The sequence below is a fragment of the Melopsittacus undulatus genome, chromosome 1 (assembly GCF_012275295.1).
Source record: "Melopsittacus undulatus isolate bMelUnd1 chromosome 1, bMelUnd1.mat.Z, whole genome shotgun sequence".
Taxonomy (NCBI): Eukaryota; Metazoa; Chordata; class Aves; order Psittaciformes; family Psittaculidae; genus Melopsittacus; species Melopsittacus undulatus.
This window is the reverse complement of record NC_047527.1, coordinates 90,152,684-90,180,498: the sequence shown is the minus strand read 5'-3', so window position 1 is coordinate 90,180,498 and position 27,815 is coordinate 90,152,684. Positions and strand designations below refer to the sequence as shown.

At 39.5% G+C, this 27,815-nt stretch overlaps 1 protein-coding gene across 2 annotated transcripts in view; it reads right to left on the bottom strand.

The window, feature by feature from the left end:
- The window catches only part of PHACTR1 (phosphatase and actin regulator 1), a 143,741-nt gene that overhangs the window by 62,901 nt on the left and 53,025 nt on the right, over positions 1 to 27,815 (bottom strand). Inside the window, exons 3-4 of one of the 2 annotated variants that reach the window (XM_034063275.1) lie at positions 8,476 to 8,556; positions 577 to 762 (exon numbers count right to left, since the gene is read on the bottom strand). In XM_034063275.1, the coding sequence (XP_033919166.1) occupies positions 577 to 762; positions 8,476 to 8,556 (267 nt within the window). Of the gene's footprint in view, positions 1 to 576; positions 763 to 8,475; positions 8,598 to 27,815 lie in introns of those variants that run through there. The other variant, XM_034063280.1, reaches the window with a different exon arrangement.

Sequence of the window (27,815 nt, the reverse complement as noted above, 5' to 3'; positions counted from 1 at the left end):
AAGTCATGGCTGAACATTTCTACCAGTCACTCGCTCAACCTTTGTCCACAACTCTCAGCATTAAGTGATGCAGAAAGAGGAACTAACCTAGATGTATAGCATTGCTGTATCTCTGCACAGGCTGAGGAAGACATGCAGACAGCCTCACCTAGGGTAGGGCTGTATTAGCTACTGAAAGATGCATGCTGTGATCATCACCAACACCACACAGTAGCTGAAGTACACAATGTTTACCCTAGGGTTTAAAAATGCTGTCAGCTCTCTGCTCTGGAACACACTGGCACAGGTAAGACATAGCTGGAGAGTTAGAAATCTCAGATGTTCAGGTACTGAAAGTGCAGGGACTGTGCCTTACAACAAAGTTACTGTGTACGAGTAGAGGTTACTTCCATATCAACTCAGTCAAAATTTGTCATGAAGCATCCAGTGACAACCTGCATGTTGTCAACGCCTTCTCCACAGAAGACCTTTGTCTTCAGCAAGGATTCCTCAGGGCTGGACACCAAATGTTAGATGTCGAAAGCTTGTTACAAACAGCTTACAGTTATCTACATCATAATGTACACAAGATGTTACCTGTCCCATCCATGATCTCTGTGGTTGGGAGCACCTCGTATGAGCAGGGTTCCCCCGGTGCTGGACCTGATTCCAGTTCTGCTAGGGCTGGCAAGGATACCTGGCTGGAGCTCAGAACTTGCCCGGAGCCCAAAGGCTGCCCATTCTCCAAGGCTCCTTCTTCATCTGGTATGGAAAGTTCCCCATCTGTTCATAGTTGGAGGAAAACAGAATGGCAATGTAAGGCACATAAATAAGATGAGCAGAAATAATTAAAAATTAAATCTGCTATCTCCATTAGCTTGCTTGTTATTGAGGAACCTGAACTGAGATCTTATATGGATTCATATATTGGGTTTGCATTACAAGGTTTTGGTAGTGGGAGGGATACAAGGGTGGCTTCTGTGAGAAGCTGCCAGAAGCTTCACCCATGTCCAACAGAGCCAGTGCCAGATGGCTGCAAGACAGACCTGCAGCTGGCCCAGCCTGAGCCCATCAGTAACGGTGGTAGTGTCTCAGGGATAACGTAGTTAAGAAGGGGAAAAGTTACTGTGCAGCAGCAATTGCCACTGCAGAGAGGAGTGAGAATATGTGAGAGAAACAGCTCTGCAGACACCAAGGTTAGTGATGAAGGAAGAGGACAAGGTGGTACAGGTGCTGGAGCAGAGATCCCACTTCAGCCCATGGTGAAGACTGTCCCCCTGCAGCCATGAAGGTCCACAGTGGAGCAGATATTCACCTACAGCCCATGGAGGACCACATGCTGGAGCAGGGGAAGAGCATGAAGAATGTTCCCTGAGGAGGAAGGAGTGGCAGAGACAACACGTAGTGAACTTACAGCAACACCCATTTCCTGTCCCTGCACTGCTGGGAGGGAGAAGGTGGAGAATTTGGGAGTAAAGTTAAGCCTGGTAAGAAGGGAGGGGTGAGAGGAAGGTGTTTTTAAGCTTTAGTTTTTATTACTCATTATCCTTCTCTGATTTGATCAGTAATAATTTAAATTGATTTCTTCCCCCAACTGGAGTCTGTTTTGCCCACGATGGTAACTGGTGAATGATCTCTCTCTCTCCTTATCTCAACCCATGGTTTTATTTCCTCTCCCCCTGTCCACTTGAGGAGAGAGTGATAGAACAGCTTCAGTGGGTACCTGGTCTCCAGATCACCACAATACAGAAGACTTAAGGATAAGGATCAAAACAACATGATCTGTAGCTCAAAAATATAAGTTGTGCAGAGCAGTTCTGGAGATGTGTGTCTGTTCTGTCCACAACTTTCACAGAAGTCAGACAGCATTCTACTCACTTTAAGGAGTTATTAAGATCTGGGAAAGATCTGCCAAATATCTGTGTTGATCCTTTGCTTACCCTAGAACGGTCATTATGAACCATGGTCTAAACTAGATAGCCCCTGACCACCCTCCTCCCATGGGGCCATGCAGCCCCATCAGGGGCCACAAAATTTGTTTTACCCCTGACTCTGTTGAAGCTGGGAAGTCAGGAATGAGAATAGGCTGGAACAGATGCTACGGAATTTTCTTAAAAGAATACTAACATATACAGTATATAATTAATAATAATTAAATAAAAACAACAAGAATTATTCTCTTCCCTTACACCAATTTTTATGCTATAAGGGACACAAGAAAATCACAGAAGTGTGTTCCTATTTGACACACAAATATAAACATTACAGCTCCCAGCATCAAGATTTTAAGTGAGGGAGAGAATAATTTTTATAGCTGCCTTGTATAAGGTCTTGATACTGGCATATAGCAGATTTCATTTAGAAGGTCTGTTTTCAAAGTTATTAATAATATCTCATTTATCTGAACAAATTTTCTGTAACAGCAGCAGGTAGTTTCTTTCCTATCCAACACCACTTCACATTAGAAATAACAAAGAACACAAGTGAGGGATCAGATCATTCTCTATGGTGTCAAGCCACGTGATTTTTATCTCAGAACTTGTCATGCACAGCACTTTGGTACCTGGAGGCAATGACTACATGGATATCTCAATTACAGTTTCATAAAGGAAAGAGCTCAGCCCCTATGGTTATGAGCAGAAGCCTGAAAATATAACTGGAACGTGACCTGTAAGGCTAACAATCAGTAGGCAAAAAAGGAGCCAAATTTTTCTATGCATTAAAATGATTTTTTTAAGTCAAACTCAGGATTTCAGGACCTGGTTCCTGATTTCTGGGCATCTCTGATTAGCCATATGACTGCTCAATGTACTGAGAAGAGATATATATCATTCAAGCAAGTGCACACTATCCCCTCACAGTGCTGTGAGAAACACTTTGAAAAACAATACTGAAAAGAGTAAAACAGCTGAAGTCTCATTTAGGTGTTACGACACAGTTAACAAGTCTGAAAGTACGTTAGCTGATAAGCATTCAGAATAATGTGTCTGCCTTTTAAAGCTTCTCTACAGCGAGTGAGGGTGTTCTCTGCTTATTTTGGAATTATTAAAAATACCAAGGTTTTGACTTTGCTTTTGTTGGAGGCTTTTTGAAGACCTAGAGAGCTATTAAGATACACAATCACATCATACTAGACTGAGGCTGGACCAATGGCTTTCAAAGCAATCAACTGAGCTGGCTACAAGGTAGCAACATTAAACAGAACTGATGGTTTTGGCCAATTGTTTGCAGCACAGCCTCCTTCTAACTGCTGTGGTCATTCAATACAAGCCCGTTTATTACCCTAGGCAGCAAAAATCAAACAACAGTTCAGCCAGTATTTAAGCTGAAGACTTTTTAGACTTCGCTGTCTGGGTGGAAATGCTATGCATTCTGTGCTTGCTGTCTCCCTTTTATAAACACACACCTTCACACATTTGGGATAGGGGCTGCTATTTCTCAGTTACTTGGTTTCACGAAAGAGTGTAACTGTTTCTTAAGCAGAAGAACTGCTTCCTGAATACAAGGCAGTGACTGTGTCTGGCAATATTCATTAATTCAGAGCAGGACTAAATGTGACTGTATCTGTGAGCAGGCAAAAAAGCATGCATGATAAAACCACTAGCATGTAGTTTTTGGAGGGATATCTACACATTTTTAATGAAGAGGGATGCCTATCATAACACGCTGAGCACCTTAAAAATCTGTCTTAAGTGCACTTCGCGCTTCTCAATGCATGATTTAAGAAGACAGCATTCAAATGATAGTTTACAGTTGCGAAAAAGCAATATGTGAGATAAAATTTTGGCTTTTCCTTTTTGTCATGATAACAAGCATGACAGTTCTCTGTACTGACAGCATGACCTCTTTTAATCTTACCTCTGAATATATCTAAACTTCATTTAGATTCTAAAACTTGTCCTCGGATTTGACTGATATCACCAGACACAATCATCAGAAAGAATCTTCACTGAAATATACACCCTAAGTCAGATCTTGCTTAAAAAGAACTACATAGGAAGCTACACAAGTACAGAAAGCAGATCAAAGATGCAGATAAAATAATTTACAGAGTGAAGAATATCATAGTGTGAATAAATCCTGGATCAGAGACATGCTTGACAACCAGATATAAAAGGCAAAGTATGTATTATTTTCAACGAACTAAAAGCTATTCTGGTTAGCTGACTTGAAAATTAAAAGAATCCTGGTACTGCAATTATGACACGGATGAATCAATTAGTCTCCAGGAGCCAGCTGTGAGTTTAAAGTTAATTTTGCACAGTGATAACCTATGTAATATTTTCTTCTCACACTTGCAAATTCCTTTGCTGTGTTTCCACAGAGACTGCTGTTACTTAACGCAGAACGACTTCCCCTAATGCATGAGTTCTGGTAATGCTGGCTGAGTGTGAATCTGGACAACACCAGAGAGAGTAGCTTGACCTCTGCAGCACCATGAGTACATGAAGGCTGCTCTTCTGTTACGCAGGAGGCTCTGCACACCTGAAGTCACTGAAGAAACAGGACCTCAGAGGAAACTCTCTGATGCAGGGGACTCTTTCATTCACCTTCACATGTGAAAATAACAGCATGGGGAGAAGGCCCAGAAATGCACAGATGACATGTTCAAAACATGTGGCCCCAAGCACAGTGTACTCCTGAACTCACTTGCCATTTCCACTTTTGCGTACTGCCTGCTGTGAAGAAGCCTGCTGTGCACCACGCTGACTGACACAGACCAGTCCTTTACATCAAAGCTCCGCTTACCCTCTCAATGTGTCTTTTCACCACCAATAGTGGTGAGTAGGGAACTTCTTGCATATCTGAAAGGTGCCATGCTCACGCACTCCTTCCACAGACAAATGGCTATCAGAGGCAAAATGATGAGGACTGGAGAATTCAACTTCTGGTTGTCTCCGTCAGAACTTGACTACTCTCAAGTAAGACTGTCCAGGCAAGCAAAACTACTTCTTGATGGGAAGAGCTAGGAAGGGCAGAGAAAAAAAAATTCATGTTCTTCTCTGCTGTGGCCCCTATGGGCTAGGGGATGGAAAACTGAGTGTTAGTGTCTGTGGCCCACACCTGTCCAGGGGGCTGCCTCCTAGCCTCGGTGGCTACCTTAGCATGGTAGCTAGGATCAGTCTTAAGCAGACCCTGATTTTGTGTATTCCTATGGAGTTTGAGACAGGTTGACATAGGGATGTCCTCCTTGCTTCTGGAGGAGTTCAAAACCTTTCAATGCTGCACAACTGGCTCTTCAGTGCCTGCCATGCCTTCCTCCTTACTGCATTACCAAAGCCAGTTCTTCAAACTTATTATCACAGGCTGACACAAAACTTTAATTAGCATGTAAGTGCAACATGTTAAAATCCTATTAGGATTCAGGTAACCTGAAATTTAGGTGTAAATGTATCATTTTAATTAGGTAGGGAGTATAAAAATGCAAAAGTGTAAAAGATGAAGACTGCCCATGTTTCCTTGAAGAACCATTGTGCCATCATCTCTAAAACAAGCAATCAGTACGCACTCAGGCCATCTCATCTACCTTCAGATATAAACCCAGGTTTCACTGGCACCACATGACAGCAGTTCTAAAAACAGATGCTTCTGGGATGGTTACACCTTCATGTGAAAATCAAAGCTGCTTTTCTACATGTAGGAGCAATGGTATAGCAAAAATGTGAGTTATTCTAAATTCTGTGGTATGTTCCGCGTTGCAGCTGGAAGCTGTGTTTTTAACCTTTCAGCACCGCCTGCCCACAAACTATTAGAACAGCGGGTGCCTCATCAGACATTTCAGCTTACTGTTTTTCTGAAAGTACACAGTAGTTGAAAAAATTACAACCTTTGCCTACATTTTCAGAAGACTGAAGTCACAGAACCCTGGAAATGGAAGACGATAGAAACTGATTTGGTCATGAGTCTTGCCCTTGCCAAGAAAAGAGCTCTGCAGTTCAGTTTGAAGTGGTTTCACTTGACTTGAGTTAAAGCGTGGGGGTCACTGAAGTGATAAAAGCATTTCTTGTTTTTCAAATATAGCAGCTGGACTACAGTGACTCTCCCATGTGTGAACACTGTGAGTTGCTGCATGCTGCTAACTTTCACCTGCTGGATGACACAAAGTCCTCTGAAAAGCCAGCAAATCCTGAAGCAAACAGGTCAGACTGTCATTTTAAATAGCAGGGAAGGAAACTAGCTCATTCTGGTTTTCTTCAACATAGAAGATATGGTAAAACCAATACAAAGCACACTTCAAGCTCCAGAATGTTTGTTCTTGGGTCAGTCTATCTATAATAAGTTTCCTTTTATCTGTATGGACTTTTTGAAGAAAGAAAAATGCAAAATCATTAACAGGTTAATCCTGCCTGCATCTTCCACCTCTTAGGGAGATAAAGAGATTTAAAATTGTGGCTACACCTAATGTCTGTGTAAGTTGCCTCTTGGCATGCAAGGTGCTACTATCATCAAATAAAGCCTTCTTCTATGAAATGTTAAAGTCTGCTGTTTTCTTGAAGGATTAGAGATTACCTAACAAGAATTACAAGGAAAATGTTACTTTAATTTAAGGTTCACAGTGAGATATAATATCCTTTATTAGAATTACTCTCAGATTATTACACCACTGAAGCAAATATTGCTTTTGCTCTACACATCTTACTCGTATCTTTTTATGATCAAAGCTACTCAATCACTGCTACTATTCTTGTGTATTACCACTTTCTTCTCTGCCCTACCTCTTTCTTTCAAGGAGGGGTACCAATTTTTAGCTTCCCATGTTTGCAACCAGCAGGAAATAATGTAGGATACTGAATAAAAAGTCCAGCTGTTTTGCATTGTAATTTCCCTTTTAGTGGCACCTGACATTGAAAAAGTCTGATGTCTCTGCTTTTTGCATTGGAAATAGGAAGAAACAGCATGTGTTTCACTCCATCTTTTTCTGATATGAAAAGATGAAATATGACTATAAGGAGGAATTAATTTCTTTTTTCAGACAAGGACCCCCAGACAGCTTAGCATCTGCTTCACAAGATGACATAGATTACAAACTACAGCATTATTTGATGAATGGAGAAAGCTGTAGAGCTTCAGTAGTGAAGCAGGCAAAATTTCCCCGAGTTTCAACATGGAAGGCAGGGTAAGGCTGCACAGGAAAGATTTTTCCTGGGGATGCCTTTAGGCATATGAAAGCAGCTATGCGTGGGATATGAGGCAGGAATGAAGGAGGTCGCACCCTGGACAGAGGTGTGATGAATGAAGGCTGACTTCTGAGCTGGTCATGCCACTGAACAGGGTGCCCCTTGCCGGGGCTGGAACACAGTGTGACAGCCTTGACTACGGCTCAATGGCCACGGGGATGCCTGCCTTCTGGCTGCGTGTCCAGTCTGTATGACACTCCAGAACATTGACAATCCGAAGCAGTGAGAAGGGCAAACCATTTGCCAGGAGTTGTCTCTACTGTGAAGTTGCCTCTAGGATGACTTCCAAGACAGCAGGTCATAGTGAGAGTACAGACAACGTTAGATCTAAACAATTAGAAGCATCTAAAATATATAATGGGTAAAAAGTGTAAAAGGTAATGACAAGTAGCATATTTCTTTGGTTTTGCAATGGTTCGTGGGTTTTTACACTCAAAAAAGAAATGGTTTGGGTTAGTAAATTATTAAATTGTCAATAAGCTAGACTAAAAAAGTAGGTAGCAAATTTAAATGTTCCAGACTTTATGAAGTATACACTTCTCCTAAAATCTGTGAAAGTTTAAAACTTCTATTGACTTCCAACAGGTTTTGTACTCATATTGTTAAAGACTTTTAGACTTTGGATTAATGAGGTTTTAGAGTATAAGCGTAAATTCTACTGAAATTAAGAGGCAATTCTGGCATGTCTTTATATAATTTGCTGAATTAATTGCCTTAGTTATTGACAAAGGAAGAAGCAAAACAAATAAAAGCTACAGTTAAAGACTGACACATACGTAATAGATGTCAAATACATGTTGCATTAGCAGTGTATGACAATGGTGTTTGCACAACAATGGAGTTTTGCATAAATAATACATTACCAACCCAACAAATTAATTATCCTGAACAAGGAATTATTATGTCTTTTGATCTGTCAAGGGAATGTGCATTATTCTGTGCTCATCAGGATCCAAAACCTTTAAATGCTTCCCTTTTCCACAGTAGTTAATCCCAGGGTAACTCAAGAAGATAATAATAACATATGCAGGCACAGACCCACTCCATCTCCCTGCAGTTTGGTTGCCTCACTGTTTTGCATTGAGTGACTATCAACCATTGCTTTATATTTCTGATTTGCTTTCAGGTTTATTTTCTAGGTAACTATCACATGTATCCAGTGGAGAGGGCCAGACCACAGTGAAATCAAAAGAGGTTTAAAAAAACAGCTTACTTTGCACAGTCCTGAAATTCAGGACTGTATCCCCAATTCCTAATGCTATAGGACTATAAAAATATATGGGGTCTGATTTAATGCTGTGAAAAGAACAACACTTACCTTTATCAAAAATTTCTTTCAGTACTCCTCGTTTTATAAGCTCCTCTCTGCTTTGCCTCATTGACATTTTTCTTTCTAAAGCTGTAAGCAAAGGAGAAGGATCATATAAATAGAAAAGAAGGGAAATGGTCATTTTAAAAGGCTCTATGCCTTTTAAGGCATTTGAAAAATGCTTTTTCTCCTTTTCAAGTCAGTGGCAAATTAGCATCTCAAAATAAAAGACTACTGGCAGTCCAGAGAATCTGCCTGCAGCTGTAGCATGGCTGTTATTGACAGAAATGGCTACAGACTGACTGATCTGAGGGCATGTCTGTACTCCCATTGCTTAATTTTGACACATGACCCAAGCATTTCTGAGAAGAATTAGACACAGCGAAAGGAGAAAAAGGCAATTAGTGCAGAAGCTGGAGAGGGAAAGGTAAGAAAAGATGCAACACAAAGAATCACACCATTGGAAGACATGGCCATTGGCTGTTCCCATGTCACTGAAGAGGACTGGCCCCTCTGCCGCCTTGAAGCCACACTTGTTTGCCACTAATTCCAGTTAGAGAAGATCAAGGTGCTTAGAACAGTGCAAAAAAAGAACTATTTAATGGAGCCTTTTCCTCCCTGGAGGAGTGTTTTCCCCTAAAAATGTGTAAATGAGGGAAACTCCATGACAGCCACTGCAATTTATAACAGGTATGAACATCCCAAGTCCTGTATTGGCTGCTTGGAGACTGTGGTCACTGGGGTGACAAAAGGACAGATAGAAATTTCATGTTTGTTTAGTTCAGCAGTAATTAAAACAATGTCCAATTAACCAAAATGCCACAAAGGACACGCATTAAGGCAAAGACCTGAAAGCCAGCAAGCAAGGGGTGCAATAAGAGATGTGCAGGACTGGCTGCAGCCTCATGTGCTTTGCGAGAAACAAGCCTGTGCCTGCCAAAAGAGAGGCACAGTCAAGGGCGAATCGCTTCTGCCATATGCTCCCCTATCAGACCCAGCACAGATGTATGCACACACAAATGAACCCGGACTTAACATCGCCAGTCTGCCCAAGGCAGATTTAAAGCAAAAGAGGCTTTGAAACACACTCTCCATCCCTAAAAACATGAGGGTATAGCCTTTCCTGGCATTGCTGCATGTTGGCTGTTCCCACAGGGGCACGTATACTTGGTAAATTAGCTGTGCTTATAGTGACATACTGCACTCATTGCAACTTACTTGTTGTCAGATATTTATGGCTTAGTACGAACAGGGCCAGCTCTGCTTCAGTCTTTTTGATAGGATAAATTTAGGTTTCCCACTTTTAAAGTCAGTTTTGATGATGTATTCTTCAGGACAGAAATGGCCAGTAGGTACAGTGAGTGGCTAACAAAAAGCCTAGTCTCCCCTGACACACCCTATGAACTTCAGCACTGATCAGAATTAATGTCAGGACCTTTTGCTGATGCACAAGACCCCATACTAGCCAGCCATATGGTACACTTTTATTTTGGAGGCTGTTAACATAACATCCACAGCATTTTCCAGAGTGCCTTAGCCTCATTAGAAGAAGCTCTATAGGCACTTCACTGACTTTCAATTTCTATGTTTCTAATAAGCTTTTGAAAAGAAATGCCCAACAATCAAACTCTGGAGTCATATTGTAGACTTCTCTCCAATCTGCCTTTTCCCTGTGCTGAAGGCAGCTTGTTCTAGTACAGTATTTCAAGCTTCTTCCTCTTTTTCCTTAAGCATAGCTGCCCTCAGACCTTCCAAAAAAAAAAAGCCCAACCAAGTTAGAGCTTACTCCCAAGCCTTCTCCCACTGAAGAGGTTGTTAAACCCCTGCCTGACTGCAAAGAGCAATTTTGTAGAACCCAACATCTTTTCCAATAGGCCTGAAAAAGTGACATTTTCTGTTAGTGTACGCAGCAAATAACACCCAGTGTGTCTGAGCTTGTCCTTCAGTGGGAAATCAAGTTGGGTGAAACAGCAGCAAAGCAGCAGTTTCTGTATAGAGACAGTGGCTATGTTCACGCTAGAAAATACTGCTATTGCTGTACTTTTACCATGAATAGCTAAATTACAGATCCACATTTTACACACAAATTCACTGGTGCCCACCTGGGTTCACCATCTCACCCTCCTGCTTTGTCAACAGCTGCCTATGCAAGGCAGCAGCATTACTACTGACTTCACAGCCCGAAGTCCCACCACATTATTAAAGTAGTAGCAATTTTGTGAGTTGGAGTGGAGGCTTCTGGAAGATCAAGTGTTAAAGAGGGCTAGCAGGACCTTCTGAAGAAGTGCAGAAGCACCTCTTCCAAAACAGTTGCTGGGAAAGAAGACACTTAAGTAATTGACCAAGACTTCTCAAAGTCACGTACTAGTTTTGCAGTCTAGCAGAATTTTGAACACAGAATACGTATTTTTGGAGACTGTCTATGCACAGGCTTTTCAGATACTCCCTTTTAGTTGTGATTTGCTTCTGATCAAGAATGAAAAAAATCCACAACCCTACACTTTGTAGCTCAGACAAAAATATTTTTTCAGTTTCTAAATCCTCTCTAAGTAGGTACAGGACATAAGAGTATTAATTATTTGCCTACTAAGCCAGTTTAATTAATAAGATATTTAGAGGAAGGGCATGCTGGGCTAAGAGCAGTACTGAATGATAATAACAGATGTTACACTAAAACTATGGAACATGCTGCCTCTTCCTCTAATACAATCTTCCTCCCAAACAAGTCTCATACATTTAAGTGCATAAACTACTATGCTTCTGCTGTATCAGATAGGAAAAAGAAATCACAAGTGCTTAGATGCAGAACTCATTAGGATCTAACAGCCTAAACAATGGAATGTTTTACTCTGGATTCCTCTGGCAAAGGTTGCCAGCTCTTTCATGAAGGATTTTAGTTTTCAAGCATAAAGCTGACACAAAATAAATTAATTCACTCTCCACTGAGAAGGGATCCATTCACAGCAAAAGATAAATAAAAACTTTTGAATTAATCCTTGATTCATGAGAACTTTGTAAATTCTGTGATGGAGAAAAATATAATTAATATCTATCAAAAGATGTATTACTTCACTGGTGATTTTCCTTGGTGATTAACATCTTTTTTTTTTTTCATTTGTACAGTCTTTCAGGTGATTAGACATAAGAAATAAGCATTAAGCCCTGTTTATGGGATTTACTCATTGCAGAAACTGGTTAAATCTTAACAAATTCATCCATTCTCCAAGAAACACTCAGTAAATACTTTATAGAAATGAGCATATGTGTATTTAATGGTTTAAGTGTACAGATTTTTGCCAGTGTGCTTTGGACTATGCTGTTTCTTTTAAGCTCTAATGAAGAAACAGTGGGAATGTTTCTATTAATGTTTCTGAGCTGGTGTTTTTGAACTCATCCCTCCGAAGCAGCACCTCTCTGCTGTTCAAGCAGAGCTTTTCTCTGTGGCAGACCCATTAAAGCCTTGACAGGGTCAGGAGAAATTCCTGCCTCTCCATTCTGGAAATCAAGTACAAATTTGTCTTTATTCCTTTAATAAGCTATTGTGCCCCATGATGGCAGTGACTGTGAGCTGCTCCTCCAGCTGAGAATGTGAAGCTCAGCATTGCCTCTGTGCCAAGTGTTTCTGCTGCTCCATTAACAGCCAGAGAGGTGGTTATGTGGTCAGGACATGTAACCTTTCTGTCCCTCCTATCCTTCCATTCAAGACCAAAACATCTCAGATAAACGCTGCCGTCCTGAATTTATATGAGAATAAGCTAGCCTCCTTTGCATAATTTGTCATGTTGTTGATTAAACCAATGGGCAGATTAAATAAGCAAGCTCTCGCCCTTTCTTCTCATCTGACAGCTGAAACTAAGCCACAGCCTGTGATAGCCAGTTGAATCATAACTTTGTTTTTATTGAGGCTGCCCTTGGCCTCTGTCTTAAAAATCACTGGGGTTTGCTTTGCATGAATTCTTGCTTTCAAAGGCCACTATAATTTCCATGACAATTTTAGGAAGTAAAGGCCATTATAGGAATGGAGTGTAGAGAAGCTTTCTGATGCATCAATTATATTTGGATTTAATAGTTGGAAATTTTCTTTGCTAATAATTCAGATCTGATTAATTATAAAGAAGTAAACCAATTGCTTTGCACAGTGTTAAGATAAAATCCCATAAATATTTCCTTTAGACTTGTAAGGAAGGAGAGATTTTCAGAAGTGGTCGATTATTCATCAAAACATTTTATATCACCTTGAAATTCTTCCAACTATGAAGACTTTCTAGATAATCAAATGGAGCAGGATTCATCTGATACAAATTTTTACAGTGTGCGCTTCTGCCTCTGAGTTGGTCTCTTTAGGTATTAAGAAAAGTCTTGGGCGTGACTGACCTCAGCTTAAGCATCTAAACCAGGCTGAACTGCACCTTGGAAGTGCCTGTTAGTCTCTACTGACTGTAAAGGAAGCCAAGGGTGAGTAGCTGAGATAAGATGCTGAAATCAAAATTGATTGAGGAGGATAGTTTCAAGAAAAGAAATGCTGCCGTAGATGAAAGTCTCAGGTGGAGCCGAAGAAAATGTAAATGTGTCAGCCCACAGAGATTTCCATTAATTTCAGGATTGTGGCATGACACTCAGCATTGCTGCTGCGAGCTTGGGGTTCAACCAATGCCAAGACATAGCTTGGTTGAAATAACAGTTTGCTTTGCTCAGTGCTAAATATGAATTTTGCTTGGCTTCAAACACTCCTAAGTCTCTTGAAGCCTGAGGGAAGAAAAAAATATTCCAACAGGTTTCTGAATCTTTGAGATTTAAAGTTCTTTACGTAAGTTTTGTGTCTCTGATCTCAGACTGGGTTTTCCTGTAACAGTACCATCTACAAAATCTGCCTCAAACAGATTGCTACCTAAAAAGAATTAGGAGCCCCTTTTTGTCTGTGATGTATGCCTATGACATTTCTTGTTCTGATTTTAGCCTAGCATTCCCATTCTATGAGATTACAAAACAAGTAAACATTGGTGGAGGAAAGATGTATTAAAGTGGATGAAAGAGGTATTAAAAGTTAAGCTTGATTTTAAAGAAAGTAGTACAAATACCTCTACAAAACAGGTGCCGCTACAACAGTTGACCAAATAAATCCCTTTTAGTATGTGAATCATTTGGAAAACTGTGGCATGGGCTATAACTCAAACAGATAAAACAGGAACAAAACCTAGCATTGATGCCACACCAGAGGAGTAACTAAAAACGTCAGAATCAAACCAGTATCATTATTATCATTATAGAGGTGGAAAAGTGAGGTACAAGTAGGAACAACTTGGCTCACCACCTGCTAGATCAGTAGTAAATCATCAACAGCAACTGTCCTGTAGCCAGTGGCCAGCACACAGCTGGGAAATGATCCTTCTAGATTTAAACTTGGTTAACCACTAATTAAGACAAAAAAAATAATAGAAAAAGAGGCCAAATTAAAAAGAAGAAAACTCCATTCATTGTATTTATTTCCAGTGTTATGATGACAACTGGATTGTTTTTAGATTATGACTACTTAAAACATAGAGAAATTGATAAAAACACAGAGAAGATGGTATTAGGGCATCTTGCTTCTACTCAGATTCAGATCAGCTCAAGACACTGGTCTATCTCTAATTAGGAGCACTAGACTAAGAACATGGTAAGTCTTCATTTGTGACAGGCAAGCCTGTGATATAACACAGTAAAAATACACATATTCCTTTGAGAATGCACGATCAAACCTAAAATCCCTAGTTCCTAACCAGAAGAGTTTGAGAGGTATAGCAGTTGCCGAGCCTGCTTACTACAGATAAAAAATTAATTATCTCTTCCTTACTAATGGCGAAAGAAAGTAAAACTGGGGAAGGAGCTGAAATCAAGCTTAAGAAAACTCTAGATTTATACTGATCTTTATTACACATAAACTGCCTGAGGACAGACTCAGGAGGATGCAAAGTCAAATCTGTAAACACAGAACTGTAGGAGCTAGTCAAAATACTGCAAACCGCATTATACAAAAATCACAATACAGTAATTCAAAGCAGCATACATCCAAGAATTCAGCAAACACAAAGAAATTATATCTGAACTCTATGGTAATGAACAGAAGGAACTGAACTAAAGAAATCAGAACTCACTCTTAATCCAAGAGCAGATGGAGTATATTGTGGGGTTTTTTTTTACAGAGGAGTATACATATATATTTTTTTCACATAGAAGGACTGAAAATATCAATCAAAGAAATTGCCTTTCAAAGGGGAAGAACTAAATTTCAAGCTAGATCCACAGAAACCCAACATAATGGATTTCATAGGCCAAGCAGAGCAAGCATGGCAGAAGATGAATACATGAAAACAGGAGGTAAGACAAGAAATCTCAACAAATATGACAAAAGGTTTGTGCTCAAAAACAGTCCAAGAAAATGGAGGTTTAAAGAAAGCAAGACTGTAGGCTACCTTAAGAAAAATGTTAATGCCCTCAACTTCCTATCTAATAAACAGCAAATCAGAACTCCACGGTGTCAATAAGCTGTGACAGTCTATCAATAGTATTTTGTAAGGCCTTGTATTTTCATCACTTTTCTACATAATTGTTTTTATTATCACACTTGAGAAGTATTGTACAGGCTGGGGAGAACTCAGAAAGCTGACTGCAATGTTGAAAACATGGAGAACATACATTCCTCCTGTTCTTCCCTCTGAACTGCTGCACAGCAGCAGAAATTTCTAGGAAATACCAGGTCAAGAACTGGAAAGCTGAGCCACCAACAGGTACTGCTTTCCACAATTTAATGAAAAATGAGGCTCTGTATCTTAATTAAAGAAATTTGCAACACTGTAAAATAGCGTGTCTTAGAGTACACCTGCTCTGCAATTACAATGTGATTGCAGCACATAAAGCAATACCCTGGGCATTCTGAGTATATATAATTTAGGCATCAAAAACAGTAATGAGGGGGTGGTACTCACTTATTTGAAGGCTTTCATCCAAGTAAGAAACCTGGCAGGCTAGAACAGCTCATGCTGAAGTCCATACTGCCACCAGCACCCTAAATAGCTATAGTTAGACTAAAGATAAATTAAGCATAGCTATTACCATCACAGTTCTTAACTGCAATGAAGCTATGTCCTAAGTGCAGCAGAAGGCAGCTGACATGATCCTTATGACAGGAGACCTATTCATGTTTTCACATGGACCACTAATGGATGAAGTGATGGTTTCTCCTACAGGCTTCTCTGTTACAACATGCAAAAGTTGTAGCATCAGAGAAACAGTAAGAATATGGGTTCACCAAGCCTTTGCAAACAGACAATATGAGTGATACCATCTGAAAAAAATATGTACAAACAGCAGCAGCAGCGGCTATATGTTCCAAAGAACAGTTGCTTATTACAAGTGATTCTAGTTGCTTTAGGCACCTTGCAGTCCCAGATTTCTGTATGTACAACAAACAACTAAGCTAAAAGTAAATTAGCAAAGAGCTGGGTGAGGTATCTGCTGTGTGTTCCCCTTATCCTTAGAAGATGGCGCCCAGACAGACAACACTGCAGTAGGGACCTTCAGTGTCATGTGTAATGGCAGAAATGTCTATTTGCATTATTCTGCTGCGTAATAGTTCAAGGCACCTTCCTCAAAGCGAAAAGCAAAGCATCAAAACGGTGGGCATCCTTAGAATAAGATAACGACTCCTGCAGCTCTCTGGAGAATTCTCTCCAGAAAAGAGTTTACACATGGGATATAAATAACCAGGCAAGCTGTTGCTTTTGGATATGTTCCTCATCAGACAACACATCCAGATGGCAAATGCAGAGCACATTTTATAGAAACAAGTCTAGCAGATGTCAGGGAACTGGATTCTCCAGTGTAACTTTTAGAGGGTGAAGGGATTAGTTTTCCTGGGATAGAAAAAGGGGGGAAAATTTCCAGATAAAACCAAAACTGTGGCAGGCTGATGATAAGAAGGGAGGAGGAATGCTTGGCTAGACCACCAGGAGATGACAACCAAACTACTGGCAGGTATTTGATCCCCTCTGTTTGCCAGCTGGGAGGATCACCTTGCTTGTAGAAAAGGGAGCTCTAGCAGTTGGACAAGCAGCACAACTCATTCTATACAGGCAGCTGCTGTATAGTTTGTTTTACAGCTTGAGTTTACCTTACAGCTGTAACTCTGCAAATGTATATTGCCTGGTATTCACAATCAGACATGTAAAAACAGTGCTTTACTCCCTAATGACATCCTATTTTGGGTAGAGCTTTATCTGCTAGTGCTTCTATTTCACCAGATAGGAATTTGGGATAACTTAAAAAATACCCACATATTACCCAAACACTGCTGTAGTAAGGTCAAGTTTAGGAAACAGTTCTTCTATTTATACTAGAAAAATGAGTACACAGCAGACACACAAAGCAGATGGATAGTTGTATATCTGTGTCCACATATACACCTGTTTAAAATAAATGTTTCAAAGCATAGCTAGTGACTAAGAAATACCTACTTAAATCTGAAGTTGGCTTAGCACTCTTTTGAGAGAGAAGCTATTAAGATTTCAAATGCTTGTAGGAAACCACCACTACTTTTGTACACACAGAAAACCTCAACTAAGCACACACAAGTTTAAAATGCATTTGTTATTGAAATGAACTAACATCAACCCTTCAACACAGACCTCTATAAGGAACCAAACAGGAAATAGTTCATTTAATCCTTGATTATAGAAATGACTAAATCACAAAGCAACAGACACTTCCTCCAAAATAAGAAGATTCCTGAATTGCAGCCGTCACATCATCCAGCAATTATCTTTGGATGATATTTCCAGCTTGTGCAATGACACTAGCTGGTTGGCACATAATAGACTTAATGCTGAAAAAAAACCCCAAAGTGTCTTTAACATCCCAAATAGTGCAGCCTGCTTAGTCTACTTTCTGTTTTGGAAGCTGATGATAGTTCAAGCTACAGTAAAGCCACATATGCAATTTCAGTATGTTTTACGAAAAATCCACCAATGACAAAATTGTTTGAGGCTCCTCTCCAGCAAGTGCTGAAGTTATCTGGAAATATAAGCCATTTTTACACTCAGTATTATATGTTATCTTAGTGCTTCTTTTAGAGTGTAAAACCAGTAATGATGCTTGTCTGGGAGAGGGAGACAGAGTTGAAGATACCAACACCCTTTAGAAAATAACAGTACTGATATGAGGAGCAAATTTGGAAAATGGGCAGGAAGGGCAGTGAAGTAAAGGAGGTATGATGATAGCCTAGACAGTTCTTATGGTGCAATCACTTTATAAATGTTGACAATACTATACAAAGTAAAGGTATAAGGGCAGTATTCCAGTCTAAGTGTCCCTACTGTCCAGAACTTAATAAAGTTTACCTGTTAAATGTGTAGAAAACCAAACAGAAAATTTGCACATTCATAGCTGATCTAAGGTTAAAAGCATTGGTCCAGAAGGGTAAAGGCCATGGTCAACAAGCTAAATATTTTTCCCAGTCATGAAAACTCTTCTTTAAAGAAGCTGTGGAAGTCTTCCTAAATGAAGTGTCACTTGAAGAACTTTTTAAAGAAATCAATAAAAAAAAGAGTAGCAAGCTGTCAAGTTTTCTTTACAGAATTCCTTAGGAATCAAACATGAACTGATTAGCATGGTATATAACCTACATAAGACAGAAAAGTGGGAGGTGGCAAATAGAAGGTTGCTGTTTTTAAGAGTCCAAAAGTCACCTGAGAATTACAGACCAGTAAGCTTGGTTTCCATACAACCAGTGTAGGAGCAGCAATATAGAGCAGAACTAGAAACAGGAGACCAAGCACTGAAGGTAGATAGGAGAAGAATCATCCTGGGTTTGAGGTGGGAAGCTCACAGAAGTCTATGAATGAAGATGCTCTGTTCCATGGTAGTGCCTTCAGAGTTCCCAAACCCCTAAGTTAAGGCCACTGAAAGACTCAAAATTGCAAGAGAAAAGACTGAGCATCCTCTAGTGGATTAATAACAAAGAATCACAGAATGCTTTGGATTAGAAAGGACTTTAAGATTATCAAGTTCCAACCCACCTGCCGTGGGCAAGGACACCTCACACTAGACCATGTCACCCAAGGCTCTGTCCAACCTGGCCTTGAACACTGCCAGGGATGGAGCATTCACAATCCCCCTGGGAAACCCATTCCAGTGCCTCACCACCCTAACAGTAAAGAACTTCCTCCTTATATCTAACCTGAACTTCCCCCATTTAAGTTTAAATTCATTATCCCTTGTCCTGTCAACTACAATCCCTGATGAAGAGTCCCTCCCCAACATCCTTATAGATTCCCTTCAGGTAGTGAAAGGCTGCCATGAGGTTTACATGCAGCGTTCTCTATTCCAGGCTGAATAGCTCCAAGATAGAGAGCAAGGAGGAATGCCCCAAAGATAAAAGAGACGGCTGTGGTATAACCTGCTCTCTTCTTTACAAAGACACATTTCTAGAAAGGCTGGCAATAGGGAGGAGACAAAATCTGCTGACTGAAGTAAAAACCAAGGCTGACTGCTTAGAGCTGCAAAAGATCTTATGATACTAAGTGACATGTGACAAAATTCAACATTGATAAGACAAAAAAGACATTTGGGAATAGGCAGCCCTAACTATGCACACTTAATAACAGCTAAATTAGTCATTCCCACTCAGAAGACAGTGCTTGGAAACTCTGCAGAGAATTCTCTGAAAACATCGTCTTAATGGTTAAGTAGAAAGAGGAAACAAAAATAGGAATTACTAGGCAATAAATATAGCACCTCTGTGCTACTGTACTAACTAGTCCACGGCTAATTCAAGACTGATTATCTCTCCAAACAGAGAACTAAACCAGCAGAACTAAAAAAGTCATGGGAAAGAATGATTAAAGGGATGGAGCATCTTGCACAAGAATAAAGAGTAGTAGTGAAACTGCATTTTTGTCATCTTTTATATCAAGGTCCTGGTCCCCTGATATTCACAAAAATACACGGTAACTGTCACCTAGGCTGTGCTCTGTATGAACTGTGTAGTTTACCTGAAGGAAAATCAAGGCACAAAACAGGATAGCGAACATCAGCACATATTCTACATAACCTCTGGTGGGAACTGCACCAGGCAGGGCACCCTTGGCCTGGCATAGCCCTTCCAAGCACCCCTACAGCCTTTGCACTCTTCTGGACCCAGAGATGAGGGTAAACTCAGGCCAGAAGGGCTTTTGCCTTCTAAATGCATAAGACAGCCTTTGGCAGCAGTGTGAGTTCCTGCTCTCATGCAGTGTGGTCATCACCCATTGCTCCAAATCTGGGTCCGTAACAACAAACAGAGATGTAAGTCAGTCTGCACAACCTGCCATCAGGACCATGGGCCATGTTAGAGTAAATACCATGTTGCAGCAAATACAAAACAGAAGTCCACACCCTGGGGAACCAATGGGGAATATAACAGAGGTATATAACACCATGAATAGTTGTTCACTCATTTATAAAATGCAAGAAATAAAAACCAATGAACAAATGATCAGACTGCATCTGAAAAAAAAAAACAAAACAAAACCAAAAAAAGTCCCAAAGATGTTTTTGTGTGCAATGTCTTTTTTCATTGTGGAATTAACTGCAAGAGGTATCTGTTAAGGCCAAAAGTGAAACTGGTTTCAAATGACACAAAGCAATGGAGGATAAATCCACATATGGCTCCTTAATTTGGATGCAGCTTTCGGCTTATGAATTTCTGAGTGCTGCAATCTAGTTTGTTATGTGAGAGGACAGATAAATACATACTTGTTTCTTGCATGTGCTTTTACTAAACATAACTGTTGACTGCAAGAGAAGATGATGGGCTACATAAACTTCAGATTGATAGACTATGTCTGTCCTTGAGTGCATTTATCTTTAAAGTATGTGTTTAATGAATCAGGAGAAAATACCCTTGATCCCAACACACAAAACTATACACTGTATTCAAGTATCTAATTGTCAGGAAATGTGCAAAGACATCTAGTTTGCTTTTGAATGGAAACTGAATTTTATCTCCTCACCATGCATGTCAGGGGATTTTTCTTGTGTGATTAAATCAGACCTGTTAAGTAATACAGAGGCCAATATATCGGCACCTAAAATCACAAAAATGGGCTCAGGTTTCACGGCATGTGAAGCACTGGTTGCTAGCTAATGTGGCATCAGGCTTAGAACCCTTTACAACATGGGCTTCAGCATTCTTCATTCATTAATTCCAGAGAAAGCTTAGACTTTTTAACAGAAAACCAAAACAAACAAACTTTTTTTTTTTTCTTTTAGATGTAGGAAGTACAAGAGTGTGCTATATTTCATACTGGACAAATCTTAATTATCATCGATTGCTTTCTGACAGCGCAGTACATGAAGCACCAATGGGATTCAAACCTGAAATGTGAAATTCTGCCCAGTGTCACATAACTACCTGACTGCAGATGTTTTTTTAACAAAGAGAATAAAGTTGAGCTGTTCTGCAGCTTTCGAATAATGCTTCACAAAAGAACCACAGTGAGGCTGCAGAACCACAGCTCCATGGACAAGTACGAGTTTGATGAAAGCTGACACTACCTTGAAATATTTGTCTGAAGATTATCAAAATGCCATTATGTTGTTATAAATACATCAAATTATTCACAAAATAACTTCAGAATGCAGATGTAAGTGAAGAAATATTACAATTTAATGATTAACTCTACTTAAATATTCTTCTGTTACAACTTCATCCTGGTCCTTTTTTACATCAGTAAGATCTGCATGATTTATTTTTGTGGAAGTTCACTTATTTCTGTTGCATAATAGCAATAGATGTCAGTCTATTTCTGCCATCATAATTAGCTGCTGTGGAGAGGGTTGAAATATCATGGATTATTATAATTGCAAATGAGGAATAAGAAACAGGAAAAGATGACATTGATAATCTTCAAATACTGCAAGGTTCCTTGAAACTAGTTAACTACAAGATATTTGAATTTCCATAGTAAAGAGCAGGCTCACAGAATATAGGGTGGTGCACATTTCAAATGAATACACTGTGAAAAAACACAACAGTTACATGTGATGGCATGTCAAATTTAGTTTCATTTTATAGCTAAATTATCATATGACCCCTTCATCTCATGATTTTGTGGCACATAATTTTGCTTAAGGCCTACAGAAAAGCCACTTGTGGTATTCACCTCATTATTAAGAGGTAAAAAACCCCAGAGCAGTAGGTGTTATCCTGAACTAATATTCTTAGGCAGATAAATGAAGGAGAAACAGGTGTTCAAGTATCTGCATGAAAAGTGACTAGAATTATCCCTTTTACATAGTTCTTTAAAAGGCAAAAATTAAACTGCATCTTTCCCTGGAGACTAATGAACCTCTTGGAGGGAAGGAGGACAAAGTAGACAAAAATAAAATTCCCCAATGTACTATTTTACAACAGAACTCCTCTGCATTATGTTGCATTTTCCTGTAGGGCTGGCTGGCACTCCAATCTGCACCTCAGCTGTGTAACAAGAGCTGTATAACTGATTGTGTGTAATGATGCTGCCTTCATACAGCCACTGTGTGCACTTCCAAAATGACAGCGTTATCAAATATTTGCCTTTTCTGCTTTACTAAGATGAAGCAGTTGCCCTGCATTTAAAAAAAGATAAATAAATCCCCCAATTATGCTTTTATGAAGAAACAAGCTTTTAAAACTCGACTGAGTAAACACTGAGCTAAATACTCTCTTATGTATTGCTACTCAGAGAAAAGATGCTGCATTCTGAAATGTGAAGGTAAAGTGAGAAACGGGAAGGTAAAGTGAGAAGTGAAAAGGTAAAGACAGAAGCAGCTGTTTGTAAGACAAGATTTCTTCCCTTCTCTGAGCATAGAGAATGACTAATAACAGAATTATATTTCAATTATTTCCATGCTATTATTTGGATAGCTTTTTAAACACTGAACAAGTATCCTGTCATCTTATTAAGATGATAATGATAATTTAGGTGGACTGACCTATGCATGTTAGAGCTTTAGAATATTGGTGAAAGTTTACTGATTGAACAACCCAACACAGAGTGGTTTTAGTATCAACAAACCTGCTGAGTTCAAAGATACTGGAATGGAAAGATTCTTGTTGGAGTAAAGATGACTACTGCATGCCATTCTGATCCACCCTGATGTTCAGAGTTCTCATCAGCTGCTTAACAAAGCAAAACCCAAAATACACTCACCTGCTGACTTACGCATTTATTGTACCTTTTCAAGCCACTTGTTGCTGATGTGGTAGGCTGATAATTAGGCTAATTAGACATGAACCCTCTTGCTTTTAAGCTGATTTGTTTGTATGTATTAAAGGCTTTACTTTGCAGGCAATTAAACAAATAAATAAAAACTGAAAATGCTTCTGGTTTGGAAATTTTCTTCTCTATGCTGTCTAGAGACTGCACATCTCCTAACCTCTCTTAAAGGTTGGGTGGGATATGCAGCATCTACCCTTTATTTCTGCATGCTAAATAAAACCATGATGCCAAGCTGCACGCTGCAGCATTACACATCTGAGGAATGCTCTAGGAACACTAAGAAAGATCAAGTTTTACTGATAACTTTTTGTATGTCCAATTCCATTAAGAGGTTCAGGAAATCTTCATTTTGCTGTAAAGAGTTAATTCTGTAAGCCATGTTCGTATTGTATGTCAAGTGGATTAACGGGAATTTACGATGAATTTGCGTCTTAGCTCTGGTATATTCCTTCAGATGCCTCTTCCACTGGCATCTACTGAAGCTTCAAAAAGCCCAGAGACCCCCAAGTGTTGCACCCTAGACGAAGTAAAGTAAGTATTTTTTCAGTTCCCCCAAAGCCTGCAGATATAATTGCTTTAAGAAACTAAGAGAAGCACAAAAGCATCAGACTTTTAGGAAGTCTTCTTGCTTTTGGGACAGGATTTATTTGCTGAACAGTAGCAAGTAGTTGTCATATTTTTTTTTCCTGGTTTGATGTTTATTTAATAGACACAGGCTGAAAATAAATGAGATATCAATGCTGTAGTACTTCTAAATTTCAAAGATACTACCTCAGTCAAGCAGTCCAGACATGCCCATGAATATGGGCAGGATTTCCTGCTTTGTGGTATCTGACATAATAATAACTATGCATAACAATAACCATGCAAACTGACACCAACCACAGAAATATATGATTATCCACAAAGCCAAGATATAAACCAGTGGAGAATGAAAAGTTACCGAAAAAAAAATTCAAGGAAAAGTAGAAAAGTAAAAAAAAAAAAAAAGGTTTTTCTTGGGATTAAGATGACATATCAGGGTTTTGAAGGCTGTATCTGAGAAAAAAGCCAAGGGCTACACATGATGAGTATATGAAAACCACTGAGCAGTTACTGGGTGGGTTCTTCTTGCAAGCACCTCTTGAATAATGCTTAAGAAGTAAAGCCCTGCAGGACTTAAAATCTGCTTAGAATTATCTTAAATATTTTGGATATTAAATAGCCTTTTATCTTGTCTTTTAGATATCAAGGGGGAGTCAGGCAGGTGTGACTGTTAAGTATTGCTGTAGGAGAATATTCTGTCAGTATTACATACTGAGTGGAATAAAGCATATTCACATCAGGCTTACTGCCTTGGCAAAGAAGAGAAGATAATTAAATAATTATGATTTTATATTCGCAGAAAATTATTTAATTATTTAATGACACTGTATTTATTTAGTCAATGGATAGATATGGACATGCCAGCTGGCTTCCCTCCATCTCAATGTATTATAGTGAGTTGTGATATTTTTTCAAGAGTAAAAATAAAGGCCCAATTTAGGTGACTAATTACTGCAATCACAAAACCAAATCCTGCTCTCATTACCTTTTTATATCTTAGATGAAATTTCACTAGAGTTCATGAGCTTATTGCAGATACAAATTGATGCAGCAGGGTGCACATATTCCTGCATTACTTAAATTATCTAAACAACAGTGTAAGTTGACAGTTCAAAAATAATTTTAAGGGGGCCGATCTCTCTCTTTTTTTCTTGGTACATAAAAAGTCCTGAAAAGAGATAGAGGTGATCAGTATTTTCATACTGTTCTTTTCATTTCATCTCAGAATTACCACGTAAAGAAGTGTTTTGTTAATGAACTTTAGAAGGATTGAAATGATATTTCTGTAATGCTACTGGACTTTGTAAAACTGTTCTCTTTCCCCAGAGAGTTAATCGTACATGACAGGCTGAGAGTATTGGGGTTGTTTTGCCTGGAGAAGAGAAGGCTTCATTTAGTGACAGGCCACAGCGTAATGGCTTTAAACTGGAAGAGAGTAGACTTAGATTAGATATTAGGAAGAAGTGCTTCACTGTGAGAGTGGTGAGACACTGGCACAGGTTGCCCAGAGAGGTGGTATCCTATCCCTGGAATGGTCCAAGGTCAAGTTGGATGGGGCTTTGAGCAACCTGGTCTAGTGGAAGGTGTCCTGCACATGGCAGAGGGCTGGAACTAGATGATCTTTAAGGTAACTTCCAACCCAAACCATTCTGTGTTTCTACGTTTAAATGATGCTAAAAAGAACACACTTTTGAACAGATTTTGTAAACATCTTTTGCCACTCTGTTCTTGAGAGGACATAAGTTGAATTACTCAGGATAAGTGTCTCCCAGGGCAGATAAAATCTGTGTTTTTACTCTATGTGAAAACGCAAATATAAATACATAATAATCTCCATCTTCCTTGTAAATGTAATAAAATTGAAAGAGAATTCCTCCTCCCATTTAGGTCACTTTTACCAAAGATCAGACACCTGAGCTCAAAGGCAAATAAATGCTGCATTTCATTTCCCACTTTCTTTATAAAGAGGCAATTTTTTATTTTTTTTTTTTTCCAAGTGAGTTTTTGATTGTGTTCTGCTCTATCCCTTTCTTTTGGCCTGGCATGCTGTAAGAGGAACAATCACAGGAACATAAGCCTTAGGTACAGACTCTGACAACCAAATCAAACTTTAAAAAAAAAAAAATCAATTGTCACATTAAAATTGCTTTTAGTATTACATCTTTCATCAGCAAGACCGTAATACATCCTGAGCCTACATAAACAGATTACTCAGCCACCCATGAATTGCAGCCAGTACTGCAGTGGGAAGCAATAACTGTGATATGCTAGCAATACAGCACAGCGACTCTTGATGGAATACAAAAAAGCCATCACCAGTTGAAATTGCACAGGCGAGTTATGAAAGGGGAAGGCTGAAATAATTGCCCAAGGTGGAACTTGATCCAAAGGCTAAGTTAGTGTCCTTGTTCTTGCAATAATTTTTAAGGTACCTTCACTGACTGCAAGTAGGTGTTAATGTCTGCCATCCTCTGAAACACAATCCTTAGCAGTACAACTTTCCTTAGTGATGTAGCAAAGCTATAGAGTAAGTTTAGAAAACACAGTGGATCCTGTGGTCAATTAGCAACACTTTTCACATCTCTGCTAGTTTCCCTAGAAAGGAAATAAATCAGAAGGGACAAACAAACATGAAGAACCTAACCTTCACTATGCAATAAGAGCAAAACCCAGATGTTCCTTCAGAGAAGCACAGACCCTGCACCACGACATTGCTGTGTTGAAGTAGGTGACCATGGTACAATTTCCTATGGCTTGGCCCTGAACAAAAGTGCTCTAGGACTGGGCATATACACTGACAGCAGCTCCAAAGGAAATTTTCATAGTAACTCCTAATGTGCAAAGGTAAGCGCACAGAACAGCCAAAAGAATTTGGGAAAAAAGAGCATTCTGGCTTAGCTATTTTTCAGACCTTTCAAAAATAAAACCTGTATGTAAATTTTCATGGAGAAAAGAGATGAGCTTGTTTGGTGAAATCTTGATTATTTATGAATTTGACCGTGACAATTCATTTGACCTTGACAATTCAAACAAAACCATGTTTGCAAGGCAAATAGCCTGATAACGCAAGAACATTTCCCTAGCTTTTCCTAAAGTATGACAATTCAGCTTTCTAGAAGCTATGAATAAATAAACATTTAAGTATGGGAATTTTCCTTCTGGCCAATTGTGCAAATAGCAGTATTTCGCTTTTTGCACTACTGTAGTCCTGTAAACATATCCTCATATCCACATGGAACTGTGTGCTGCAGCGTTATTTGAAGTAATGAACAAAGAGCACTGCCATCAGTGGGTGTTCACTGACTGTAGTCTACTGCTAACTCTCAATTTTTTTTTATTAAAGAGGAACAGGAGTATGCTTATTTCACAGAAGTTACCAAGGGTGCAAAAGAATATGAAAGAGTTGTTCACATTAACTTAACCACAAAGGTATGGCACAGGGCCAGCCTCCCTTATAGCACCAACACTTGCAGCCTTTTAGCCACATTTCCTTAGCACCACATGTTTCTGTGTTTTTTAATTAAAAATATAATTGTTTCAGTGTTTTGCTGAAAACGTTTCCTTTAGTCATTGGCATGGTTTAAACCCAGCCGGTAACTCAGAACCACACTGCTGCTAGCTCACTCTCCCCTTTCTTCCCCACCCTGGCTCCCAGAGGGATGGGGAAGAGAATCGAAAGAATGTAAACCCCACAGGTTGAGATAAGAACAGCCAAATAACTAAGGTAAAACCCAAAACTACTACTGCTGCCACCAATAATAAGGATGATAAGGGAAATAACAAGAGGAGAGAATATAAAACTAAAAAGGGAAGGAAAAATCTCACAGTAAACACAAGTGATGCACAATGCAATTGCCCACCACCTGCCAACCAATATCCAGGCTGACCTGAGCCAGTGATCTTGGCCTTTTGGGTGACTCCCCTCAGTTTCTATACAGGGCATGATGTGCTGTGGCATGGAATACCCCTTTGGCTAGTTTGGGTCAGGTGTCCTGTTTCTGATTCCTCCCGGGTCCCTGTGCCCCTCCTCACTGACAGAATATGAAAAGTCCTTGATCAGGGTAAGCACTACTTAGCAACAATTAAAAACATGGGTGTGTTATCAGCATTGTTCTCAGGCTAAAGCCAAAACACAGCACTGCACCAGCTGCTAAGGACAAAAATAACCATTACAGCTGAACCCAGGACAGCCATTTTTTATGAATACAGAAAAATACTTCTTTTAAACTGTAAAATCCCGCAGCTTTGCAACCTGACAAGGGGATGAGTCTGGCTCAAAGGCTAATTGTATCCAAATAAAATTACTGAACCCCAGGCAAACTAGCATCTTCTTACCAGGAGAGATAACCATACCCAAGAAAAAACACTGTTTCTTCTCTCTTTGCTGAATTTACTTTTTTCCAGGAAGATTTTCTTCTTGCATTCTTCGATTCTTTTCCAGTCCTTCAGTCCCTGGAAACATGCAATAACTACACAAAGGGTAACTAG